General features: G+C 38.6%; 1 protein-coding gene across 1 annotated transcript in view; it reads right to left on the reverse strand.

The window, feature by feature from the left end:
* Positions 1 to 2,637: 2,637 nt before the first annotated feature.
* The window catches only part of LOC146470318 (centrosomal protein of 290 kDa-like), a 74,919-nt gene continuing 52,418 nt past the window's right edge, over positions 2,638 to 25,138 (reverse strand). The window contains exons 57-69 of the mRNA XM_085122413.1: positions 24,518 to 24,607; positions 23,585 to 23,644; positions 23,234 to 23,317; positions 22,714 to 22,887; positions 21,653 to 21,778; positions 20,934 to 21,017; positions 19,190 to 19,312; positions 18,381 to 18,473; positions 18,021 to 18,094; positions 16,304 to 16,403; positions 16,120 to 16,187; positions 15,758 to 15,815; positions 2,638 to 3,664 (exon numbers count right to left, since the gene is read on the reverse strand). Of these exons, the coding sequence (XP_084978539.1) occupies positions 3,500 to 3,664; positions 15,758 to 15,815; positions 16,120 to 16,187; positions 16,304 to 16,403; positions 18,021 to 18,094; positions 18,381 to 18,473; positions 19,190 to 19,312; positions 20,934 to 21,017; positions 21,653 to 21,778; positions 22,714 to 22,887; positions 23,234 to 23,317; positions 23,585 to 23,644; positions 24,518 to 24,607 (1,299 nt within the window). The 3' untranslated portion in view covers positions 2,638 to 3,499. The remainder of the gene's footprint in view (positions 3,665 to 15,757; positions 15,816 to 16,119; positions 16,188 to 16,303; positions 16,404 to 18,020; positions 18,095 to 18,380; positions 18,474 to 19,189; positions 19,313 to 20,933; positions 21,018 to 21,652; positions 21,779 to 22,713; positions 22,888 to 23,233; positions 23,318 to 23,584; positions 23,645 to 24,517; positions 24,608 to 25,138) is intronic.

Here is a 25,138-nt window from a genome sequence, read left to right on the forward strand (position 1 = left end):
AAGAATATTTGTATTTCGTCCAAAAATCGACCTTTTTCTAAAGGGTATGCCCAGGGTTTTTGGTCAAATATGACCAAAATTTTGAAGTCAGCATTTTTCTCTTATTAATATCCTTAGGGATCTCGGCGTGTCAAAAAGCTCCCCTGGGAATCATATTTTAGTGCAAAAAACGCCCTTACAAAGAATTTTTAGTTTAACTCTCACCTGACTTCATGTTTTGTGGGCTATGTCTTTGTCCCTTGTCCCTTGGGAGGCCTAAAATGTGTCTGAGGGGCGTTTCCGGACACAATGATTCGATTCGAAGCTTTTAAAAGGTAATTTGTATGTATGTCCAAAATTCGACTTTTTTCCAAGGGGCATGTCCAGCGTAGTTGGTCAAAAATGACCAAATTTTAAAGTTGACATTTTTAACTTGCTTATGTCCCTAGGGATCCCGGCGTGTCGTAAAACGCCCTTGGGAATCATTTTTAAGTGCAAATAACGCCCTGACAAAGAATTTCCTGTTGAACTTTCACACTAACTTCATCTTTTGTGGGCTATTCTTTCTCCCTGGTCCCTTGGGAAGCCAAAAAAGGGTCCCAGGCGACGTTTTTGGACATACTGATACCATTGGAAGCTTTTAAAAGAATATTTCTATTTCGTCCAAAAATCAACTTTCTTCCAAGGGGTAAGACTAGAATTTTTGGTCAAAATGACTAAATTTTGAAGTCGGCATTTTTTACTTGTTTGTTTCCCTAGGGATCTCGAATTATCGCAAAACTCCGTTTGGAATCATTTTTAAGTGCAAATAACGTCCTCACAAAGAATTTTCTGTTTAACTCTTACCCTGACTTCATCTTCTGTGGACTATTTCTTTGTTCCTGGTACTTTGGGAAGCCTAAAAATTGTCTCAGGAGACGTTTTCCGACACACTGATTCGATTGGAAGCTTTTAAAAGAATATTTCTATTTCGTCCAAATATGGACTTTCTTCGAAGGGGTAAGACTAGGGTTTTTGTTAAAAAATGACCAAATTTTGAAGTCGGCATTTTTCACTTGTTTATGTCCCTAGGGATCTCGGCGTGTCGTAAAACGCCCTTGGGAACCATTTTTAGGTGCAAATAACGCCCTGACAAAAGGTTTTCTATTAAACGCTTACCCTAACTTTATATTTGTGGGTTATTCTTTGTCCCTGGTCCCTTGGGAAGCTTAAAAAGTGTCCCAGGCGACGTTTTTGGACATACTGATACAATTGGAAGTTTGTAAAAGAATAGTTATATTTGGTCCAAAAATCGACTTTTTCGAAGGGGTAAGTCAAGGGTTTTTGGTCAAAAATGACCAAATTTTGAAGTCGGCATTTTTCACTGGGGTGTCGCAAAACTCCGTTGGGAATCATTTTTAAGTGCAAATAACGTCCTCACGAAGAATTTTCTGTTTAACTCTTACCCTGACTTTATCTTCTGTGGGCTATTTCTTTGTTCCTGGTACTTTGGGAGGCCTAAAAATTGTCTTAGGAGACGTTTACCGACACACTGATTCGATTGGAAGCTTTTAAATGAATATTTCTATTTCGTCCAAAAATCGACTTTCTTCCAAGGGGTAAGACTAGGGTTTTTGTTAAAAAATGACCAAATTTTGAAGTCGGCATTTTTCACTTGTTTATGTCCCTAGGGATCTCGGCGTGTCGTAAAACTCCCTTGGGAATCATTTTTAAGTGCAAATAACGTCCTGACGAAGAATTTTTAGTTTTAATCTCACCCTGTCTTCATCGTTTGTTGGCTATTTCTTTGTCCTTGGTCTCTTGGGAGGCCTAAAAAGTGTTCCGGGGACGTTTTCGGACACACGGATTCGATTGGAAGCTATTAAAAGAATATTTGCATTTTGTGCAAAAATCGACGTTTTTCCAACGGGTGGCAAGGGGTGGTAAAGGCATTTTTCACTTGTTTATGTCCCTAGGGATCCCTCGTCGTGTCGTAAACCTCTCTTGGGAATCATTTTTAAGTGCAAATAACGCCCTGACAGAGAATTTTGTGTTTAACTCTCACCCCTTCTTCATCTTATCTGGGTTATTTCTTTGTCCCTGATTTTTAATAGAAGATGAACCGCTAAAAGTAAAGGAATTGAGCGAAATTTTTTATTGTTTTTGTTTCAAATCACTCTTAGCAGTGAGATTTGTCCCTGCGTAGTCTCCGAAGGTGAACCTGTTTTTGGAAGGCGCTACTTTATACCACGTGAAATGTATTTCGAGTATTCCGCTCCAATCAAAGTCAATCACCTAATATTGGCCTCACACGAACAAAAAATTTCTTGTCAAGGATAAATTGCTTGTTAAAGCATTTTATAAGAAAAATTAAAAGTAACGCTGTTCGACGTTTCGATGTTTCAAACATCATTATCAAGAATGAAGAAAACGTTGATGTCATTTATTCAAACTCTATTCTTCTAGCAACCCCGACATCAACGTTTTTTTCATTCTTGATAATGATGTTTGAAACATCAAAACGTCGAACAGCGTTAGTTTTAATTTTTCAGGGATAAATTATCACGGAAAACCTGTTCAATCTTTACACATGAACAAGTAAAACCTGTCAAAAAAATTGTTAGGGAAACCTTGCCAGCGTGCAAACCAGCGTTAATATAATGATAAAAAGATATGAAATACAATATAAATAATTTATTTAATTACTTAAAATACATATGTACATCATATAAACAAATTTACACTGTTTGAACAATGGATAAAACATAGGCTTACATGATCAGAACAGAAAACGATTTAAAACTCAAACCAAAAGTTAAAGATCACCAAGATGCAACACGTGACTTCTTTTTTTCTATATATTTTTCGAAAGAAATTATGACGCCATACCCACGTGTATTTATCCAGTTTCTTCAGTAGCAGTTTTAGGGATACGCAATCCACGTAAAATTCATTTCCTTTTGGCGATTTGTGTGCGACTGACGAGAACCACGGAAAATGTAGAATGGAAGGCGAGAAACAGTTCCGCTAGGGGGGGGCGTAGATGAATGTTCTGATGTAGTTACGATTTTCACTCCGACGGAGGATAAAAACCACACTGCGATTCCAAGAGGAGCAATTAAGGTTGTCAAGGAAGGAGTTTCATTTTAGAAAGAACTATTGCATAGTACTCAACGCATGACCATAGTGCGTCTAAATGATACAGGTATAAGTTTCCGTGAAGTGATAATAGTATTGCCGCGATTGAGGTGAACTTGCACTGCTTGACTGTCACTGATGTGACATTTTGAACTGGTATCGTTTGGACGATATCCATGTAGCAACAAGAGGGAACCGGCACCAACACATAATGTAGTAGATGGTTAAAATTTGGAACCGGTGTTGAGTAAACAAACACAAAGCCACAAGAAGCACCCAGAATGGGAAACGCACCAATCTGGAACCTACCACGGAAACATCCCCTGATGGCTGATCAGACCCGATAAACGCCAAGCACCAGCAGTAGTTAGTTAATTCATTATACTGTACTCGCCACATTTGTCTAATCGTCTGTTGGTATGTTTACGTCGACTCCAAATTGCCGAGACACCTGTCTCAACTGTCGTTCATATAACACATTTCTTTCCACAGCTTTCTGGTAATTGTACTTCAAGTCTTCAATCTCCTCAAAGAACGCGGGGTCGAACGCCTGGAGCTCCTTTCTTAGCTGAAAACGACACAAACAGAAAAAAAAACACGAGTTAGCTTTGCAGGTTCAAATCCTTGAATTCCTAGTTAGGCAAGTAAATGAGAGTTTCTTTCCCCCTTTCCTCCGAACTTGAAGCATTGGAAACCTTAAATCGCAGAACTGTAAGACCGCAGTGCAGCCCTAACAATCGATTTCTTTGCGGACAATTGTCAATGATAGACAATAGAAACTGCACGTTACGCTGCCACCTTTACACAGAGGCACACAACGGTTCGTTTCGGTGGATTTCTGTTGGTGAGACCTTAATCGCCTCTAAAATTCGCCTAGGATCGTTCCCTGAGGTACACCGCAGTTAAAAGGACAAATTTTGGAAAGAGAACCATTCACAAGACATCTTTGTGTGCGATTCTTGAGATATGACTTGAACCAGTTGTGAGCTACCCGTTGTAGCTGTTCGTGACGTTTGAATTATGGGCATCGATTGGAATTGGTTTGTCCAAGGTATTCCAAAACTTTTGACTTAATTTCTACGCCAAAACTCGGAAAAAAAGAGCCAGTTTTGACATTCTTTTCATGCGTTATTGATCTCATGAAAAAAATTAAAAAACGTGAACCTATTTCGTTTTGCAGGTACGTTTCCTCTGCGGTTTCAAGTCACGATCACAAAGGTCTACCTCCGCTGATAACGAAGGCTATTGACTGGAATAACTAAATTGAATGTTTACTATGATTACCATGAGAAAAATCGATTAAGTAGAGCGAAAGCGACGATCGCGTTTGTATTTTAAAAATTTGCACATGAAGTAAACACACAAATGAAGATGATTCTGCAGGCGTCACAAAGTTCTCCTGTGCTATGATTGGCTGAAAGAACGAGAGACGCGTGAACAACCTCGTTCTTGGGAAGATTGCCACGTGAAACGAAGTTGAAACTATTGTGACGTAAATCTCTCTTACATCTCTCTCCATTTCACATTCTGGGCAGCGTTTGTGAGAATTTTTCGGCATACATAACTATACTGGCGCCTTTATTTTCATGTTCACAGTAAAACTGACATACATTTTTGAATTAAACAATAAGTGATGCTGAACTTTATTTCAGTCTTTTACGGCGTCGTTTTTTTTTAAATTAGCTGTAAGTGTAAAATATGTTAAAAACATAACAGAGGAATTGCAGACGCCCGTTTTTTGTTGTTATTTATCTGTTCCTAACTGAATTACGCAAATTTATAGGAAAGGAAATATTTGAAATCACACAAAACTTTTCCCTGTTTTCATTCAACGCGACAACAGTTAAGTGATGGAAAAGCGATCAAGTTAACCCTTAAAGCCTCCGTAGGGACCAACATCAAATTTCCCACTACGATATCTCTACTTGATCAAACAGGCAGGTCATGAGAATTAACGAAATGATCATAAGATCACAGTAATGTGTTGACGTCTAACTAAATTCTGTCAGCTAGTGTTATAAGAAATAGATGGAAAACAGAAAAGACAAGATGGATATTGATGTCGGGGCTAGACAACGATACAATGACGATATATTCAATTCTCCGTCTTATGTTCAGCCAGTACCATTTCATGAAAAAAAAAAATAAATAAATAAATAAATAAACTTTAACAACTGAACTCAAGACAGTACCGAGAAGAAAATCAAATTTAACATAATTAAATATCAGTGCGGAATCTTTAAATGAATGTTTTAAAAATGATTTTAAAGTTTGGACGACAACAAAGTTTAGTATCTTGACCGCTCGTCAAGTGCCATGTATTCTATCAAGAAATTAGTAGACTGAAATGTAGCCATTGCTCAGAAGAACTGCTGAGAAGGCTTAAAAAAACAACTGGGCGGGAAGAATTCCATAGGCTTTCAAAACAGTGAGTTCATATTCTGTTGTCAATTCAAGTTGCTCAGTGGTCACCGAACAACTGACCAGAGGATGTTCCATCGCTAACAGATTCTGGAAATTTTTTGTCATTGAGCTGCTATTCCTTCCTCCATCTTCTTCCTTGCACAGGACAAAGCCATTTCGTTCCTTTGTGGCCACGGGATCGATACTATACGCCTTCAAAACATCGTTGTCATACTGCTGGAAGGAGTTTTGAGAACGCTGTTCCATCGCATACTCATACTTTGCTGCCGCTCTCACAAAGTTGTTCTCGCTGCGTTCTGGGTTATGTGAATCGTTCCCGGACAAGATGTTGGGGTAATGTTCTCTGCTATTGTCTGTGACATCCATCTTCAACGATGCAGTGTTTTATTAAGGTAGAATTGTTTGATAGAAAATACTAGCCTGCAGGTCTGGCGAGGCAATTCTCGCCCTATCCAATTTGAAAAACAGTCTTAATGCAAGTTTACGCAATAATTGTTAATTACGAGATTCTCATTTCATTAAGCTAACACGTCATGGTCATATCAGTGTTTTAGTAATTAGCGCGGGTAAATAACACTAGATGCCGATAAACAGAAAGGCAGCGTCGAGGATAACAAATTTCTACTGATCGTTTTCAAATATTGCACACAAAAGCCCACTTACTTTCAGGAGATTTGGAACACATAAATAAACAAACAAATAAATAAGTAAATATATATCGTTTTTTCACCCTGGAGCACCAATTTTAAACATGACAAACAGATGATACAATTTGAGAATAACATCCCATGAGCGCAGGCTTAAGATTGTCAATAAACAACTCCAGCGACCGGTCTCAGCAGAACTTGAAAGGACTTTAAAGTTCGCCGTCTTCCTGCTCAACCAGCCTCGTTCCCAGGGAGATTGACACGTAAAATGAGGATAAAACCATTGTGACGTAAACCTCTCTTACGGGTCTTTATCATTAAACATTCTGGACAGCATTTCTGAGAATTTTTAAGCATACACAACTGTACTCGCGCCTTTGTTTTCTGACAACTCACCAGCATCTTTTTACCAAACACGTACAACTCATCTTGACAGAAAAACTGTACACACATTTTTTAATTAAACATTAAGTAATGTTGAACTTTATTTCGGTCTTTTACAGCGTCGATTTTTTACAATTAGCTGTAAGCGTAACATATGCTATCGTAATTTTTTTATACACATTATAATGCAAAGAAAAAACCTGAAACAGAGGAATTGCAGACGCCCGTTTTTTATTTATGTTCCTAAATTACACGAATTTATAGGATAGCGAATATTTGAAATCGCACAAAACTTTTCCCTGTTTTCATTCAACGCGACAACAGTTAAGTGATGGAAAAGCGATCAAGTAAGCCCTTAAAGCCTCACTAGGGACCAACATCAAATTTCCCGCTACAATGTCTCTACTTGATCAAATAGGCAGGTAATGAGAATTCACAAAATGATCACCAGATCATCATAATAAGGTCTTGATGTATATGCAAATTCTGTTAACTTGTGCTATAAAAAAAAGATGGAAAAGAGTAAGGAGAACATGGATATTGATGTCGGGGCTAGACAACGATACAGTGATGAAATATTGTGATAGATGATGTGAAATTGGCAACAATATTCAATGTTATCTACCCCTATATTGCTTCCGACGGTAAATCAATGGATTTCTTCAAGTCTTCGTCTTATGGTCAAACAGTACTATTTAACAAAAAAAGCCAGGAACCTTTAAAGCTGAACGCGAGACAGCAAACGAGAGAAACACCAAATTTAAAACAATTTAATTTCAATGCCGAATTTTTAATGAATGTTTTAGCGTTCGGATGGCAACAATTTTTAGTACTTTGACCGCTCGTTTAGTCCATGTGTTCTCTTAAGAAATCAGTAGACTGAAAAGCAGCCATCTTCCCCCTATATTTTTTCCGGTGGTGAATTGATTCTGCAATTGTTCAAACAATACCATTTAACAAAAAAGGAACTTTAACAGCTGAACTCAAGACAATAACCGAGAAGAAAATCAAATTTAACATAATTTAATTTTAGTGCGGATCTTTAAGTGAGGTTTCTAAAATGCTTTTAGAGTTTGGATGACAACAAAGTTCAGTACCTTCACCGCTCGTCAAATGTCATGTATTCTATTATGGAAACAGTAGACTGAAATGTAGCCATTGGTAAGAAGACCTCAGAGGGCTTTCAAAACAACTGGGCAGGAAGAATTCCATAGGCTCTTAAAACAGTGAGTTCATATTGTGTTCTCAATTCAAGCTGATCAGTAGCCAAGGGACAACTGGCGAGAGGATGTTCAATCGCTAACAAATTCTGGAAATTTTTTGGCATGGACTTGTCATTCCTTCCTCCATCTTGTTCCTTACACAGGACAAAGCCATTTCGTTCCTTTGTGGCCACGGGGTCGACACTATACGCCTTCAAAACATCGTGTTCATACTGCTGGAAGGAGTTTTGGGAACGCTGTTCCATCGCATACTCATACTTTGCATTAGTGCTGACCAAGTTGTTCTTGTTGACTTTTGTGTTATGTGAACCTTTCCTGGACAAGATGTTGGCGTGACGGTCTCTGCTGTAGTCTGTGACATCCATCTTCAACGATACAATGGTTTTTAAAGTAGAATTGCTTGATTGGAAATACCAGCCTTCAGATCTGGCGAGGCAATTTCCAGCCGTAACCAACTTGAAAATCAGTTTGCATACAGGTTTGCGCAATAATTGTTAATTTCATTAAGTTGATATCAGTAATTAGCGGTTAAGAACGCTAGATGCCGAAAAATAAGAAAGGCAGCATTGAGGATAACAAATTTCCACTGATTGTTTTGCAATAATTAAATAAATAAATAAAATAAACAAATAAATAAATGAAGAGTGATTGAGTAAATAAATTTCCTTCATTCACCCTGGACCACGCATTCAAACAGATCATTCAATTTGAAAATAACACCGTAGGCTTACGATTGTCATTAAACGACTCCATCGAGCGGTCACAGCAGGGCTTGAAAGGACTTTCAAGCTCGCCGTCTGGCCGCTCGACCAGCCCGAACTTGGCGTTGTTTGTATTGTGCGAGGTGAAAAAAATCAGGTTTGCGCAATAATTATTAATTAATTTCATTAATTAATTTCATCATGGTCATATCAGGGATTAAGTAATTAGCGGCGAATAACGCTTGATGCCGAAAAATAGGAAGATAGCATTGCGGATAACAACAAATTTCCACTGATCGCTTTCCAATACTGCACATAAAGAAAAATACACTTGCTAGCAATCAGTAACTTTCCGTAGAGTTCGAATACATAAATAAACAAACAGATAAATAAATAGTGATCGAGTAAATAAATTGCGTTTATTCACCCTGGGCCACGCATTAAAACATTACAAACAGATGATTCAATTCTTGATGTCTATACAAATTCTGTCAACTATTTTCACAAGAAATAGATGGAAAACAGTAAGGGCAAGATGGATATTGATGTCGGGGCTAGACAATGATACAAAGATGAGATATTGTGATAGATGATGTGATATTGGCAACAATATTCAATGTCATCTTCTCCCTACATTGTTTCCGGTGGTAAATTGATTTAACAAAAAAGGAACTTTAACAGCTGAACTCTAGAAAGCAAACGAGAAGAATATCAAATTTAACATAATTTAATTTTAGTGCGGAATCTTTAAATGAGGGTTTTTAAAATTCTTTTAGAGTTTGGATGACAACAAAGTTTAGTATCTTGACCGCTCGTCAAATGGCATGTATTCTGTTAAGGAAACAGTAGACTGACATATAGCCATTGGTAAGACGAACTGCTGAGAAAGCTTAAAAAACAACTGGACAGGAAGAACTCCATAGGCTTTCAAAACAGTGAGTTCATATTGTGTTCTCAATCCAAGTTGCACAGTGGCCAAGGAACAACTGGCGAGAGGATGTTCAATCGCTAGCAAATTCCGGAAAGTTTTTGTCAGGGACTTGTCATTCCTTCCACCATCTTGTTCCTTGCACAGGACAAAGCCATTTCGTTCCTTTGTGGCCACGGGGTCGATACTATACGCCTTCAAAACATCGTTTTCATTCTGCTGGAAGGCGTTTTGAGAACGCTGTTCCACCGCATTCTCATACTTTGCTTAGTGCTGACCAAGTTGTTCTTGTTGACTTTTGAGTAATGTGAACCTTTCCCGGACAAGATGTTGGTGTGACGTTCTCTGCTATAGTCTGTGACATCCATCTTTAACGATACAATGGTTTATTAAAGTAGAAGTGCTTGATTGGAAATACCAGCCTTCAGATCTGGCGAGGCAATTTCTAGCCGTAACCAAATTGAAAATCAGTTTGCATACAGGTTTGCGCAATAATTGTTAATTTCATTAAGTTAATATGTCATGCTAATAACAGGAATTCAGTAATTAGCGGTTAAGAACGCTAGATGCCGAAAAATAAGGAAGGCAGCATTGAGGATAACAACAAATTTCCACTGATTATTTTGCAATAATCAAATAAATAAATAAATAAATAGCGATTGAGTAAATAAATTTCCTTTATTCACCCTGGGCCACGCATTGAAACAGATCATTCAATTTGAAAATAACACCGTAGGCTTACGATTGTCATTAACCAACTCCATCGAGCGGTCACAGCAGGGCTTGAAAGGACTTTCAAGTTCGCCGTCTAGCCGCTCGAACAGCCCGAACTTGGTGTTGTTGGCATTGTGCAAGGTGAAAAAAACAGGTTTGCGCAATAACTTTTAATTAATTTCATTAAGTTAATACATCATGGTCATATTAATTAGCGGTGAATAACGCTTGATACCGAAAAATAGGAAGATAGCATTGCGGATAACAACAATTTTCCAATGATCGCTTTCCAATACTGCACATAAAGAAAAATACACTTGCTAGCATTCAGTTACTTTCCGGAGAGTTCGAATACATAAATAAACAAACAGATAAATAAATAGTGATCGAGTAAATAAATTGCCTTTATTCACCCTGGGCCACGCATTAAAACATTACAAACAGATGATTCAATTCTTGATGTCTATACAAATTCTGTCAACTAGTGTCATAAGAAATAGATGGGAAACAGAAAGGAGGCTACACAACGATACAAAGATGAGATATTGTGATATTGGCAACAATATTCAATACTCTCCCTATATTGTTTCCGGTGGTAAATTGGTTTCTGCAATTCTTCGTCTTATTTTCAAACAATACCATTCCACAAAAAAAGGAACTTTAACAGCTGAACTCAAGACAGTAACCGAGAAGAAAATCAAATTTAACATGATTTAATGTTAGTGCAGATCTTTCAATGAAGGTTTTAAAAATACTTTTAAAGTTTGGACGACAACAAAGTTTAGTGCCTTCACCGCTCGTCAAATGCCATGTATTCTATTAAGGAAACAGGAGACTGAAATATAGCCATTGGTAAGAAGAACTCAAAAGGCTTTCAAAACAACTGGGCGGGAAGAATTCCATAGGCTTTCAAAACAGTGAGTTCATATTCTGTTGTCAATTCAAGTTGCTTAGTGGTCACCGAACAACTGACCAGAGGATGTTCAATCGCTAACAGATCCTGGAAATTTTTTGTCACTGAGTTGTTATTCCTTCCTCCATCTTCTTCCTTACACAGGACAAAGCCATTTCGTTCCTTTGTGGCCACGGGGTCGATACTATACGCCTTCAAAACATCGTTTTCATACTGCTGGAAGGAATTTTGAGAACGCTGTTCCATCGCATACTCATACTTTGCTGCCGTTCTCACAAAGTTGGTCTTGCTGAGTTTTGAGTTATGTGAACTTTTCCTGGACAAGATGTTGGCGTGACGTTCTCTGCTATAGTCAGTGACATCCATCTTCAACGATACAGTGATTTATTAAGGTAGAATGTCTTGATTGAAAATACCAGCCTTCAGATCTGGCGAGGCAATTTGTAGCCCTATCCAATTTGAAAATTAGTCTGCATGCAAGTTTAAGCAAGAATTGGTTATTAAGCGAGTTTCATTTTTTGAAATTAAAACGTCATGGTCATATTAGGGATTAAGTAATTAGCGGTTAATAACGCTGGAAACCGATCAACAGAGACGCAGCGTTGAGGATAACAAATTTTCACTGATAGTTTCTCAAAATTGCACATAAAGAACAGTACACTTAAGTGCAATGAGTTTCTTTCCGGAGAGTTCGAATAGAGAAGTAAACGAACAAAAAGATAATTAAATAAATAGTGATTGAGTTAATAATGTTCATTTATTTAAGTGCAGCCTTTCCATAAGCGGAGGCTTAAGATCATGAGATATCTCCAGCGAGCGGTCAGAGTAGGACTTCAAAAGACTTTTAAGTCCGCCGTCTGGTGACTCGACCAGGCAACCTCGTTCCCAGGGAGAGGAAGAGAGAGGACCCTGGGAACGAGGTTGTCGACCAGGCTGCCTTTTTCTTACGCAATCTTCGGGATGATCTTCGGAAGAGTTCGAAGTAGCTTCGAAAATTTTTCGAAGTCTTGGGAAGGCTTCAGGCGTTGTTTAGTATTCTTAGGAAGAACTCGGAAATTAAGGTTTGAATTTTTTTCTCCGAAAAATGACCATAGTAACAACCATTGCTACCTCCGCCACAGACCATTTGCTTATTTGTCAGTATAATGTACTTGAAATGTGCCGGCTAGATGTGTGGCTACAGGAGACTCGTGGGAGCTAAGGCCATTAAGCTAGGTTCGTGGGGCAAACGTCCTGCATACTGCTAGGATTGGAATGTCATGTGTGGCATATACGTAATAAAGGTGATGGATACTTTAACTGAGCCTGGTGAATAAATGAGAATGGTGTATTATTCAGTAAGTGACACAGGCATACTCGGAAAACATGACATTCCAATCCTTACAGTATGCGAATGTTTGTCTCATGAACCTAGTTTAATGGCCTTAGCTCCCAGGAGTCTCCTGTAGCTCAGTGGTAGAGCATCCGAGCTAGTAATCGGAAAGTCTTAGGTTCGACTCCTGATAGGAGTACTCCGATTTATTTCCGAGTATGCCTGTGTCATTTCTGATTAATACATCATTCTCATTCATTCACCAGGCTTAAAATATTCCATCATCTTTATTCCACATAACAAGAAACGCCTTGCCGTCCCCGGACAAAACGAGCCAAACCAAACCTAAAAAAAGTGCCTCGAAGGGCGTAAGAACGACAGTGGCCAGACAGAAACAACAAGAGGTCAAATAAACAGGCCATAAACCGATAAACGCAGAACTCATAACCCAGAAATGACCTTTGAGATCAAAATACACATGCGACAGTCAAGCACATGGCTTTGTTCGGTGACTATCGTGCGAATCCTCCAAATCATCATGTAAAATCAACCCGCTGCAAACACAGAAGAAGCTAAATTGGCCAAAATATCGACATAGAAACGGTTAACATGCGAGTAGCAGTTCTGTAGGCACTTTCACCTCCATTTGACGTGCTTGATCTTCGACTTCAAGCACGTAGCCGGAGATGTAGTTAAATTTCATCATCTAGGTTGTAGCTTTGCTCGAAATCAGAGTGAGTATTCGACATTTAGGCCAAAATAATCGGCCATAAACCCAAATAGCTCGCGAAGAATTCACTCCAACTCATTACAATGTACTGTTTTGTTGTGGGCTTGTCACTGAGATACCGGGTCGACGTCACAACTCTCACTAGTACCAGTCCTCCAAAGGCGCGGTTTAAACTCCGAGAGGCTTGATTTCGATCGTGTTTTAAAAATCGAGAATAACTTCAAATCCCATTTTTCTGCTTTCCATGTCTACTTTTGAAGGAAAAAAAAGGAAGTGACTAAGGGTGATTAGCACTTTAAGAGGTATAGCTCCATCAACCAATTTGATCAAATGTTGAATGCTTAAAACATGAAATAATGGTGTCTATTATACACTATAAATTATGCCAATCGAGAAAAGGAACCCGAAAAAGATGAATTCAGAAAAATAATTACCTAATTTCAAAGCGAAAGGTCGGAAAAGTTTATGTTGGTTCTAGAAAAAAAATGGATAAAGTTTTAAATTTGTGTTAATGGCAACACCAGTGACGTCCACGATTCTACTTCTCACTCACGGGCTTTTATTATGCTTTTAAGTAAAAGTAGTACAAAGTAAAGAAGCGACGTTCAACGGAAAAAAAATTGAGAAGTTGGTAACTTTAATGGGAAAGGTAGGTTATTGTTGCAAGAATTCCTAAGGGTTTGACCTTTTGTTTAAAGAAACGACATAAGTCAGTAAGATGTAATTTCTACGGCTCGCTCACGCCGATCTATTCTGTCAGAACAGAAAAAAAAATGCAATTCATTACACAGGCAAAGTCAAAAATTAATCAACTTAAAAAAAGGTGAGTTAGTTTCAATGGGAAAAGCTGGAAAAGTACCAATATTCTGCTAAAAAGTAGTACACTTGTACTTGTCAGTGGCCATATTATTGTGTCAACAAATCAACGGCACTGAAAGTTTGAAAGGTAGGCCTGAGCAGGGAGAATTCCGTAGGCTTTTAAAACAGTGTGTTCGTATCGTGTCCTCAGTTGAAGTTCTTGAGTAGCTGAGCAACAACTTTCTGACCGTCGTTCAGCCTCCAACATATTCTGCAACTTTCCTGTGCTAGGGCAGGGTTTACACCTTCCACTTTCCTTGCCGCTCAAGACAAAGTTGTTTCGTTTCTCTCTAGCCACTGGGACGATACCATAAGCCTTCAAAACAGTGTCTTCGTACTGCTTGCGAGAATTGCGAAATGGCTTTTTCATGGTAGACTCCTCCTTTGCTTCTTTGTTCATCGAGTTGTTTTTGTTGCGTTCTGGGACTCTAGTTTCATTCAAGGACAAGAGGCTCGCATCACGACATTGCCAGCTATGGCTTGCACTCTTCATCTTCAAAACCCTTACGCGTTTGAGGATTTTGGTAACGCATGAAATTCTACTTCGATAATTTTCGTTGCAACTGTATGAAGGCGAATTAATTGGTCTGCATTGAGTTAACGCTACTTGTTCTTTATCGATATTTATAATTAGCTGAGGACTCATTCAAACACTGGGTATTAAATTCACACCACGCCCTTATGACATAAAGTTAACTAAAGAACCGCACTGTTCGACCTACAAAAGTAAATCGTATCTGTAAATATCGTTACCTAATTGGCTAAGGACTTATTCAAACACGGTATAAAATTAACACCAAGCCTTGATGACGCAAAATCAACCAAAGAACCAACCAGATTACACGACCTGCAAAAGTCAATCGTATCTGTATGGCGCGGTCTGATAGTTTCTTTAGATAAATACCTCATTATCATTTCATAACGTAAATTCATTCAAACACGGTATAAAATTCACACCAAGCCTTGATGACGCAAAATCAACCAAAGAACCAACCAGATTGCACGACCTGCAATAGTCAATCGTATCTGTATGGCGCGGTCTGGTAGTTTCTTTAGGTAAATACCTCATTATCATTTCATAACGTAAATGAAGGCAAATAACAGGAAATGTTAAAAAATAGAGATATGAAGATCTTTCACATCCAACCCAATTTAACTAAAGTAAACTGCAGTGAACTAAAGAACACCATAATTTAATTAGGTTTAGTGCCTATTTTAGTTGAAAATATTCGGGTGAATGCCAAATATTGCCAGTTTGATCGAGGAAATTAAGATAAGTCTTTCGGAGCCTTCGCCTATCCAAATCTCAGGACGAAGTCGCCTTCGGGTGCCTTATGACATCTTCAGAAGACTTTCGGGAACAATCGAAAGTCCCGAAAGTTTCCCGTAAAATAAGTACTTACCTCGCTTCTAATATTGTTACAGTGCTCATACAAATTATTAAAGAATTCTTCATTCAACTCGCTACCAGTAGCAATGATCCTTGCGTATTATAAAAGTGTCGACTAATTTCACTGCAAAACAGTCTTAACTTTTCTTGAAATTCACGTACAGAGGAAGCAGCAAACTCGTGAAGCGCGAAGCGTGGATTATTACGCGCGAGCCTAACACGCCTCGTTTCTCACTTGCTCCAGGCTATCCCTCCAAAGACCGACGTACAACTGAACGCAGAAAACAAGGGCTGTTTTGAAGTCTACTTCCAATTGACGACACAAAATTTGAACGGATATCATAGATAGGAGTAAGCAAACAAAAAAAAAGGCTTATACATAGTGAAACTTCTGTAATGGTATGGAACAAAACTGTAGTGACACTAAAAATGTGCACCTTGGTGATTTCGTGGGACAGTCGATCTCGCTCCAGCTCCACAGTTTTTAAGCGTGTTCTAAGAGCAAAAAAGCAAAACAACAAAAAGAAAACACAGATAACTACTAAGAAGAAATACTAGAGGAAACAAATAGAGCATTACACAAAGCTGTGATATCAGAGTTTACAAATATAAAACGGGGGGAGATGGTTTTCATTCAAGTCCTACGATATTTTAAAGGCTGTCAGACATAATGCTTCAAACATTGTGCGCATGCCTCAATCATTTGCCGCTTTTTACCCGAGAATTTCGTCTGTTTCTCAATCCTAAAAAGGTTATAAGTATACCTGCTGGGTAGAGAGATGCATAGTGATAAACTTACCGAAGCTCTACGTCGTCGGCCATCATTCTGTCGTAATTCCTTAATTTTTCAAGAACTTCTTCATTTTCCTAAAATAAACAAAAAAGCAAACAAATAAATAAATAAATTAATATTAATATTAATTAAATAAATTAATATCTAATTGGTATGCTAATGACCTCGGAAGTGATTATCAATGTCTTACCAAGTCACGCGGTAAATCCCCCGCCTGGCCCATTTTTCGGAGCTGTCGGACCTCATGTAATATTTCCTCTTTTTCGGACTCAAGAGTGGCCACTCGTAATCTAGGTAGTAACAAATACACCACAAAAATGTATGTGAATAAACTCACTTTATCATTGGGGGAACAAAAAAAAAAACAACGCATGCAGACTAGAGAGAGAGAGAGCTGAAATCAGAGGGAAAATAGAGAAAGAAGGCCGCATAACATTTCAGCAGTGAATAACTTCAGGGCAGTGAATATAACAAATTTCATTCGAAAGGTATTCAACTGAGCAAAACTAAAAGAAGCGCTCAAGCAAATCAGAACTCGAAGCAAATGCATGCAGTAAACCGACGCAAAGCGCAGGAAAGCGCGTGGAAACAAGTCGAGTTTACTTACAGTTGGTTGAGAAAGTTGCACTAGTATTATAACAAATTCAAGAACGTGGTAAGCAAAACCAAAGCTGACGCGAATTAATTCTGACCCTCAACTGTAAAGCGCCACGAACGTTTTCATTGCCAAAGTCATATGTTATTAAGAAAATGCAACGGGGATCAAACATTTGAGTCTGTGGGCGAAATTTTTACGCTCTAGCCTTCGTAATAGGTGCTGAACGTGGTAAATGTACTTCAAGTTTACTGTGAAAACAAATTTTCGCGATTTTTGGATTGTTTGTACAAAATTCGTTACCACAGTGCATTTAACTCGCAAAATTTACCCTGTTTTGCAGGAAGAGCCTAAAAATTCAATCAATCAATCAATCAATCAATCTGGTATCTCCTTAGCCAATCCCGTCTTCCTTATAAAGGGCAGGGTATTGAGATTCAAAACTCTTAATTTGGGAAGACCACAGCGACAAGATATAACAAATTATGGACGGCAAGACTGATCCTTACGGTAGAAAAAAAGGACGAAAACAAAGAAGCTGGATATAATTAACGACGGTGCCTACTAATACAGAAGTATTTTCCGCGGTTTATCACTATGCGAGAAAAGCAGATTTTAGCAAGAGCTGCTGGAACCCAAACATAAAATTGGGGGTAACCACGCACTTTTCAGAGATAATTAAGCAACAATAATCGAAAAGAGCATTAAGAAACAAAGCAATGTATGGCGTTTTCTCCAAATTGAAGCTTTATTTTCTCTGAAAAATGCATGGTTGCCCCCAATATTCTTTTTGGATACCAAAAGCACTTGCTAAGTTCTGCTTTCTCTGCATTGTTTTAAACTACACAAAAAAACCCTGTATTAGTAGGCACCACCCATAGGAAACCCGAGTATCTCGAGATGCACAGAACGTATGCGCAGTAACAAAGGTAGGCACCGTCCTTAATTATCTTATTGGGATTTACCATAGTGATCTTTGACGGTTTACACTTATACCTTAGATTACACAAAACATCCCTATTTGTAACCAGGTTGTGACCGTCTGGGTTGAACAACAAGACTTTCCTTCAATAAACAAATTTCTCGTTTATCCCTTGTTCTTTCTTCTGGAATGTTGTTGTTGTTTTTGTTGTTTTTTCCCATCGAGCCCTGAAGTTTGTTCTTGTTTCAGCGAAATCTTTCCGAATCGCGACGTTCCCTTTGAGTATCTTTGTGAGTATCCAGGCACCAGTGCCATGGAGGCTTTGAACACTTGCAAAATGTTATGATAAAATCAAGAGACAACACAACTCAGCTTTTTTTAAAACCTTACCTTGTTTGTTGAAATTCTTTCACCAAATCACTGTCGCCTTTAATATTTGTTGGAAATCTCTCCAAGATTGCAACCTAAAAGAGAAGGATGAATTTTCTTCATACCGTGTCTGAAACATTCATCAAACCCATTCTAGAATCAAACCGTACAATTCAAAACCAAGACAGACCTTCCTATCTTGGTTCGAAAATAGTCGCAAGCCTTGTTTTGATCTTTAAAATTCTCTAGGATATCGCTGGAAATGCTCGGAAGTTGTCGGGAACTCTTCGGGAATACACTTTCCCTTGCGCTTAGATTATGACCTTCTATACTCTGACTGTATATTACAATACTGGATATTCCTTATCATAAACAATATACCTTTTCCTCCAGTTCATGTTGCTTCTTCGTCAGTTCGGTTTCTCGGTTGGCAGCTGCTTTCAAATATGTCTTGATATCTTTTAACAGATTCGTCTAGACCAGATTTAACAAACAAACAAACGTCAGGTCATTGCACCCATTTGGTAGAACGCACATGTCTCCTTTTGCATTCAGTTGTTTGCTAACATTTGCCTGCTTGTTTTGGGTTAGTTTGAAGGGACAAAGTCACATTATGCTCACTGTAAGTACCAAACATAAAGGTGATAGCATTCACTATAAACCGGTTTTGGGGGCACAGTCTGAGAATGGTCAAAGTATTGTCGACTTGTCTCAGCAAGATTTAGACGTATCTTTATAAGTCCGGAATGAATTTCCCAACAGATCGCAGCCCAAACCTAAGAGATAGATAAGGGCGTTAGTTCTGAAGAAAATGTGGTCCTGCGTCATTGGGGGAGTCGATAGAGCGACGGGCGAACGCTCAAAACATCAGAGTCGAATCTTTCTATGGTGGCAAAATTAGCTTATCAACTTTGTCGTTAAAACCAAACATTCTTTTCTAAGCCTAACAGTGCCTTCCATGACTACTTTTTCTTTACTTTTCCGGTTTTAGGATTAACAGAATATGCGAATATACCATTTTCCAAAAGAACGAATAAAACGAAAACGGAGAAGTGTTTACAGTACGCCTATTTAACTGTGCCACGGAAAAAAAATAATGATTCTCCTTGCTCACTGTTACCATTTCATTTTCCCTTGAAGACATTGTAATAATCAAGAATTTGAAATAAGAAGAATAGAGGTAACCTCACCTTTTTCTCTAATTCTGCTTCTAGTTTTTGCATTTTTTCTTCATATATCTTTGGCAAAACCACTGACTTCCATTCTTTGCTGTCAAGTCCACCCATGTTAGAATCTGAGAGTTTTTGGTGTAACTGTAAAAGAACAACAACAACAACAAAATTGGTCGTTAATCGAAATCATGTTTAAGGTAAAGTCCGAGTAATAGGTCAAATAATTTTGCCATATACATAAAAATATAAAAACTATTTTTTCACTGTCAAAGTATCCATACATTTACTGGTATATAATAAAAGATGTGACTATGCAATTTAAACTCAAGTTTGAAACTCCAAAACTGTACAATCATAGAGACTTATATCGCGCATGCGTATGTTCTTCATAGGTCACACAAATGGCAATTATTTTCTAACAAGCTATTGACGTTAAGTTTGCAAATTTTTCTTCTCAATGCGTTATGGCTGGGCGGGTTCGTATTACCATTACTCAGCATTAACCACAACACTGGCCCAATTTTTCCTTCTCTGTGCTACGAGGACGCGCTTAAGAAGTCAGGCTTAATTTTGCTGTGCCAGAGGAGGGAGGATGCGTGTATAACATTTCTCAAGCGAAGTTATTCTTCCTCCGACCTGCTACGAAACTTAGTGCCGAGAGTTGCGAAGACAAGACCGTATGCCCTTAGAACAGGAGAATCTGTTTTTGTGGCTGCCTCCGCAAGAACTAACAGATTTGGAAATTTTTGCACCATCAAATACCAGAATCGTGTCTAAAATAGCGAAATGTGATGTCTTAACATTAACAGTTATATTTATGTGTCATAATTCCGAGATATTTGTATGTAATTAATGACCCGCCTTGTAATTCAGTTTATGCTGCAAAAAGGTTGAATAAACGATCATTATTATTATTATTATTATTATTATTGTTATTATTATTATAAAGTAACACAATGAACGCTTGCCATGGTTAACAGTGTTAAATCAAGGAATGTCAAAGTCAAAGAGTCTCAGTGAATAGCGCGTTTGTTTAACACTAAACATTTTGCCCACACTCCTGGATACACGCTGATTTTTAACTTAATACATGCAGATACCTACTTCGTGTAACGTCCTGTTCATTAGATCAATCGTTTTCATCCAATAAGGGAGCTAGTTTCTAAGAAGCGACGGTGCTGTATCGGAGGTGAGTAGAAACGAATGTTTGGTTTATCAACAGGGTTCTATTCATATTCAAAGAGAACAACCGTCCTTGAATCAACAATTACACCATGTAAATCAAAAATTATCCTTATAATTCTCACATCGTCACGTTTCATGTTCACTTTGTTGTCACCATTTATCACAATTAGCATTTTTGTCCACTTATTATAAATTCAACTTCAAACGCTTTGTACATTAAGTAACTGAAGATGACAGAAGTCTCTGTCGAAACATGTTTTGCAAACTTAAAATTTTTGTCGTTTTCTTTAAACAGTTGATCACTAAAGGTAAATTGGCCACCGTAAAGAGATTCGAGTGCTGACGTTTCGAGCGTTTGCCCTTCGTCATTCGCTCTGACGAAGGGCAAACGCTCGAAACGTCAGAACTAGAATCTCTTTACGGTGGCCAATTTACCATTAGCTATCAACTCTGCTGATAAACCAAACGTTCGTTTTCAATCAAGCTGCCTTTCTTTACGGTGAATGGATGGTCAACCTAAACTATGCAGACATCTTGGCCTGGGAGTCTACAAATTGTTAATGAAAGGTTTAACTACCTGTTCTAATTCTTTCACCAGTTCTTCCTTTCTCTGTTCCAGATTGGCATTTGCTGTTTTAAGTTTCTCGACTTCGTCCATTTCCTGCCAAGACAAAGGCAAGAGAGATAACAAAAATTGGATATAAAGTGCGTGTCCGAAACAGATCGGCAGGTCTGTCAATTCACCTCCCTACATTGCGATGGATTTCGCCAATTTGTCAGAAATAAAGTGACTAATCCACTTTACGGAAAAAAGATAGCGACTGCATATTTTACCACAATACCTTGCGAACCTAACACAGCCGATAGGCACATAGACAGCCAAATTAGTCCCTGTACTAACAACATTGTGTATGCTAGGGTTGAACTTTTTGAACCTTTTAGGGATTTTGTACGCTAAGAATTATGGGTAAAGGTACCAGCCGCCATATTTTTCGGTACAGTGGATTGCAGCTGGTTATTCCCTGGTTTGAGAATACTTGTTAAATAGCGGCAGCCATTTGCCTTACTATGCCATAGTCCAAACACATCCTGAGCCTTGTCCTTGGCTCAACTCCATGAAATTCCCGCATTGTAACTAAAATGTTGCTCTTTTTGCCTGTTACATTTTGACTTTACTTGGGGTTTTCGTCCTAAACGTCAGGCAACTTGCTGACGATTAAATTAAAGGCAAAGTTTTTAAAATTTAACATTCTTTCCTGTAGCTACTGCTATTGTTTACATCAGTGTTATCAATACCTTTTTTAAATCTTTCCTCAGTTTCTCATTTTCTGTTATCATCCTAGTTGTATTCGCCTGACCACTCATTCCGCGTGAGGACTGGGCTCCAGTCTTGTCACTGACCTTTGCTTTTTCCAGCTCATGCTGGTTTGAGAAAAGAAACTCGATAAGCGCACTTTCTTTGTTTGAGGGTGGGGTGGAGGAGGAGGTTAAAAAATGCAACGAAGTCAAATGTAACTAAGCGGAAAGTTTCCAAAAAAGGCAATCCGTTTTACTCGGCAAGAAGGAAACAAACAACAACAAAGCTTTGATAGATTCCAATCACTTCAAAACTGTCCGACTTTTAGTTAACCTGCAAGTGGGCAACGTGATTTCTTTCCCTGAAAATTTTCCATCGTCTCAACTGATACTCTGCAACAAATACTTGAATTTAAAGGATACCTCAGCCTCCATAGTTGTCGAAACCTGGGCTCTTAATGGACAATCCAAGAGAGAAGAAGGACTACTCGAGAAATTAGTACAAAGTTCTCTGTTCGCACTTTAGAATTGAGCTCTCTCGAGTAAAAATGAAGGAAGATGCAGTAAGATCTGTCATTATCGTCTTGGGCAAGACAGAGGTCAGTCGGATGACCTAAGCCACAAGTGTTTTTTTCGTTCGCCTGATCACCCAAACCAAGACGGAAGTTGAAAACAATGCACATCTTGAAGAGTTAAAGACCGTTTATTTAACTTATTTGCAGCTGGTGCATAGCTGAATTAAAGAGTTAAAATGCAATAACTACTATATAAAGATACTTAAAATAAAATTACTATATTATAAATACAATTATAAAGCTATAAAACTAGTGTTCAAATCCAACTAAAATTTAAAGGTCACGAAATCTTGTAAGCGTCGTGTTCTACATGTCAGACGATCGCCAAAATAGAACCTTTTTACAAGCATTGTCTGACCTGGGATTGTAACTGTGGGCAACAGGCTCCTCCCTAGATAATAAACAACTCATGGGATGATTACCACGTCTGAGCCTATTTCCATAGGCTCGACAAGCATTGTTCCACCTTTCATGCAGTGCGCTTACCTTGAGTCTTCTGTTCTCCTTGATAACCTCACCATATTGAGGTCCCCCCGCACCAACAGTCTTTTTTAACTGATCATTTTCACCCTGAAGTCTTTCCACAACTCGCCTCATGGCTGCGATCACTCGTTCCAGGTCTTCCACGCTCTGTCCTCCCATACCAGAGCCCAGGCTCTTCTGGTGAAACCAGAAACACGTCATTTAGTAAAACCAGTGAAAAACAAACAACATCACTTGAAAGTGCTAATCAACAATATCCATCTGAAAGGATTTCATCTAGACGTTCAAATATTGCAACCACTCTGCAGGGATATCACCAGGAACAAAACTCTAAACAACTTTTATACAGACCTCCCACACGGGAAGGCAAAGCTCAAAAGCTAACATTTTTTAGTCAGACTTTAGCATTTCGCCCACAGACTCAAAAATATAGATCCACCTTCGCTCTAAAGCAAAACAATACAGTTGCCTACTGCTAAACAACTCCGTTACAAATCAAACCAGTGCTCTGACTCAAACGTACCTTGCGAGCTTTCTCTCTCTTTTTGCTGGCTTCGAGTTCCGCTTTTAGAATTTCCACATATTCTTGTAAATCCTCTACTCGAGCCTGGAACGGCAAACAAAAGGTCATTTCATCTGGTAACAAAATAAGTCCCTGAACGTGTAATCAACATCAGACTGTAAGGGCCCTACACCTGGCCCAGAGCTGGCCTGTTGCATTTTTAAACACAAGATGCATAAATGGTCAAAACAGCCCAACAAAATAAAATGGTGGAGTTATGGCAAAGAGTTAGTGGAAGGGGAGGGTAACATCTCTCGTAGAAACCAACCAACCTTTACAGGTGTGTGTGAAAACATTGTTCTGCAACATTACCTTAAGCCGAGGGTTTTCCTTTCTGGCTTGTTCGTAATCGAAACGCAACTCCATATTTTCCTACCAGTGGGGAGAATGATCCATTCATTAATAGCTTCTGCTACAAAATACGTTTATATTTTAAGCGTTCAATAACCATCACCTGCTGGTAGTAACGAACAGGTGAAGGACAGAAGGGTTCTAACAGAGACACATTCACGGAATGAGAATAGTTCTTTCTATGAAGGCTAACGATCAACCAATCTTAAAAAAAACAAAAGATCCACGATGGTAGCAATCACACGGAAACGTGAAATGTGGTGTTTCAGTGATTCAATGCACTGCGGACATCTGCACAGAAATGTTATTTTATTTGAGTGCCAAAGTGAAGACTTCTGCCATACAATTCCTCGGGCTGCTAGCCCTGTGAAGGAAATTTGGTTCGCCGAGATGGATTTGAACCCACATCCTCTGGATTACATCAACAGCGCTCTTTCTGCATAGCCGGCTGGTTTGCATATGAGCTGGCGCCGACGATTGCTCAGACTTTTAAACAGCAGTAACCTTTGGCGATCATGTGGAAAAACAACCTTAACTTTTTGAAAATAAAAAACATGTACCCTTCTGTGTTGCAATCTTTTTAGTAGATAAGCCAAAAATGTGAACTTGGAGAATGACCCTGCTCACCGCGAGTCTCCCAGTAGCTCGTGTGGTAAGACCATCCGACAAGCGATCAGAATTTTTGCACTGTAGTCCCGAGCTCTTGTAAAATACAATTTTACGACCAGTGCTAGGCTTAAACAAAAGGGTGTTCGCCTGTCTTTGTTTTGTTTTATTTTGTTTTTTTTTTTGGAAAATATATCAAAATCTCTTGCATGCTCGAAACTGTAGGTACATCCCTCCGCCAAGCCCGGATTTTACCCCTCGTTAGATAAGAACACTGCATCTGCTAACCTCCTTGGCTTCCAACAGTTGTTTCTGAAGAGACTGGTTTCTTTGATATAACTCACGATACATGTCTGCGTCGGCCTTGTCAACAGAACGCTGAAAGAAAAAAAATCAAACAAAACAAACAAACAAACAAACAATCGAAATTGGACACCAGTTACGAATTTGTACATTCGTATTTCATAATGGTTTTCTGAATCACGTCTCAATGCGCCATCCTTCTTTGGTTGGTTGATGGTTGATTCAGGTGATTTGAACTCACGTTTAAAGAACAGTCTTGTGGGTCTGTATGAAAGCTACTACACTGCTTTATTCTGATGCTGTTTGTTATGCTGTGCAAGGTGTCTCTGTGAATGAAACCCTATTACTTTCCCTTGGTATGACAATACTTTACTGACTATGACCCCAAAGTTTCAACCTTTTGTTAAGGTAATCCTCATCTCTGACATTTTAGTCTGTGGATGAAATCCTAAAAGTTTATGAAAGATACGACGTTTTTTAAAGTAAACATGTTTCCGATGAAACTTCATCGATCTTCAGTACAGAGGGAATGAGATGAACGTAGGATACACATGAAGCGAACGAAAGTTCTTTAGGAAATTCACATCCAACTGCGCCTTCGTAGAG

The sequence above is a fragment of the Pavona decussata genome, unplaced genomic scaffold, assembly GCF_977016875.1.
Source record: "Pavona decussata unplaced genomic scaffold, jaPavDecu1.1 SCAFFOLD_114, whole genome shotgun sequence".
Lineage (NCBI taxonomy): Eukaryota > Metazoa > Cnidaria > Anthozoa > Scleractinia > Agariciidae > Pavona > Pavona decussata.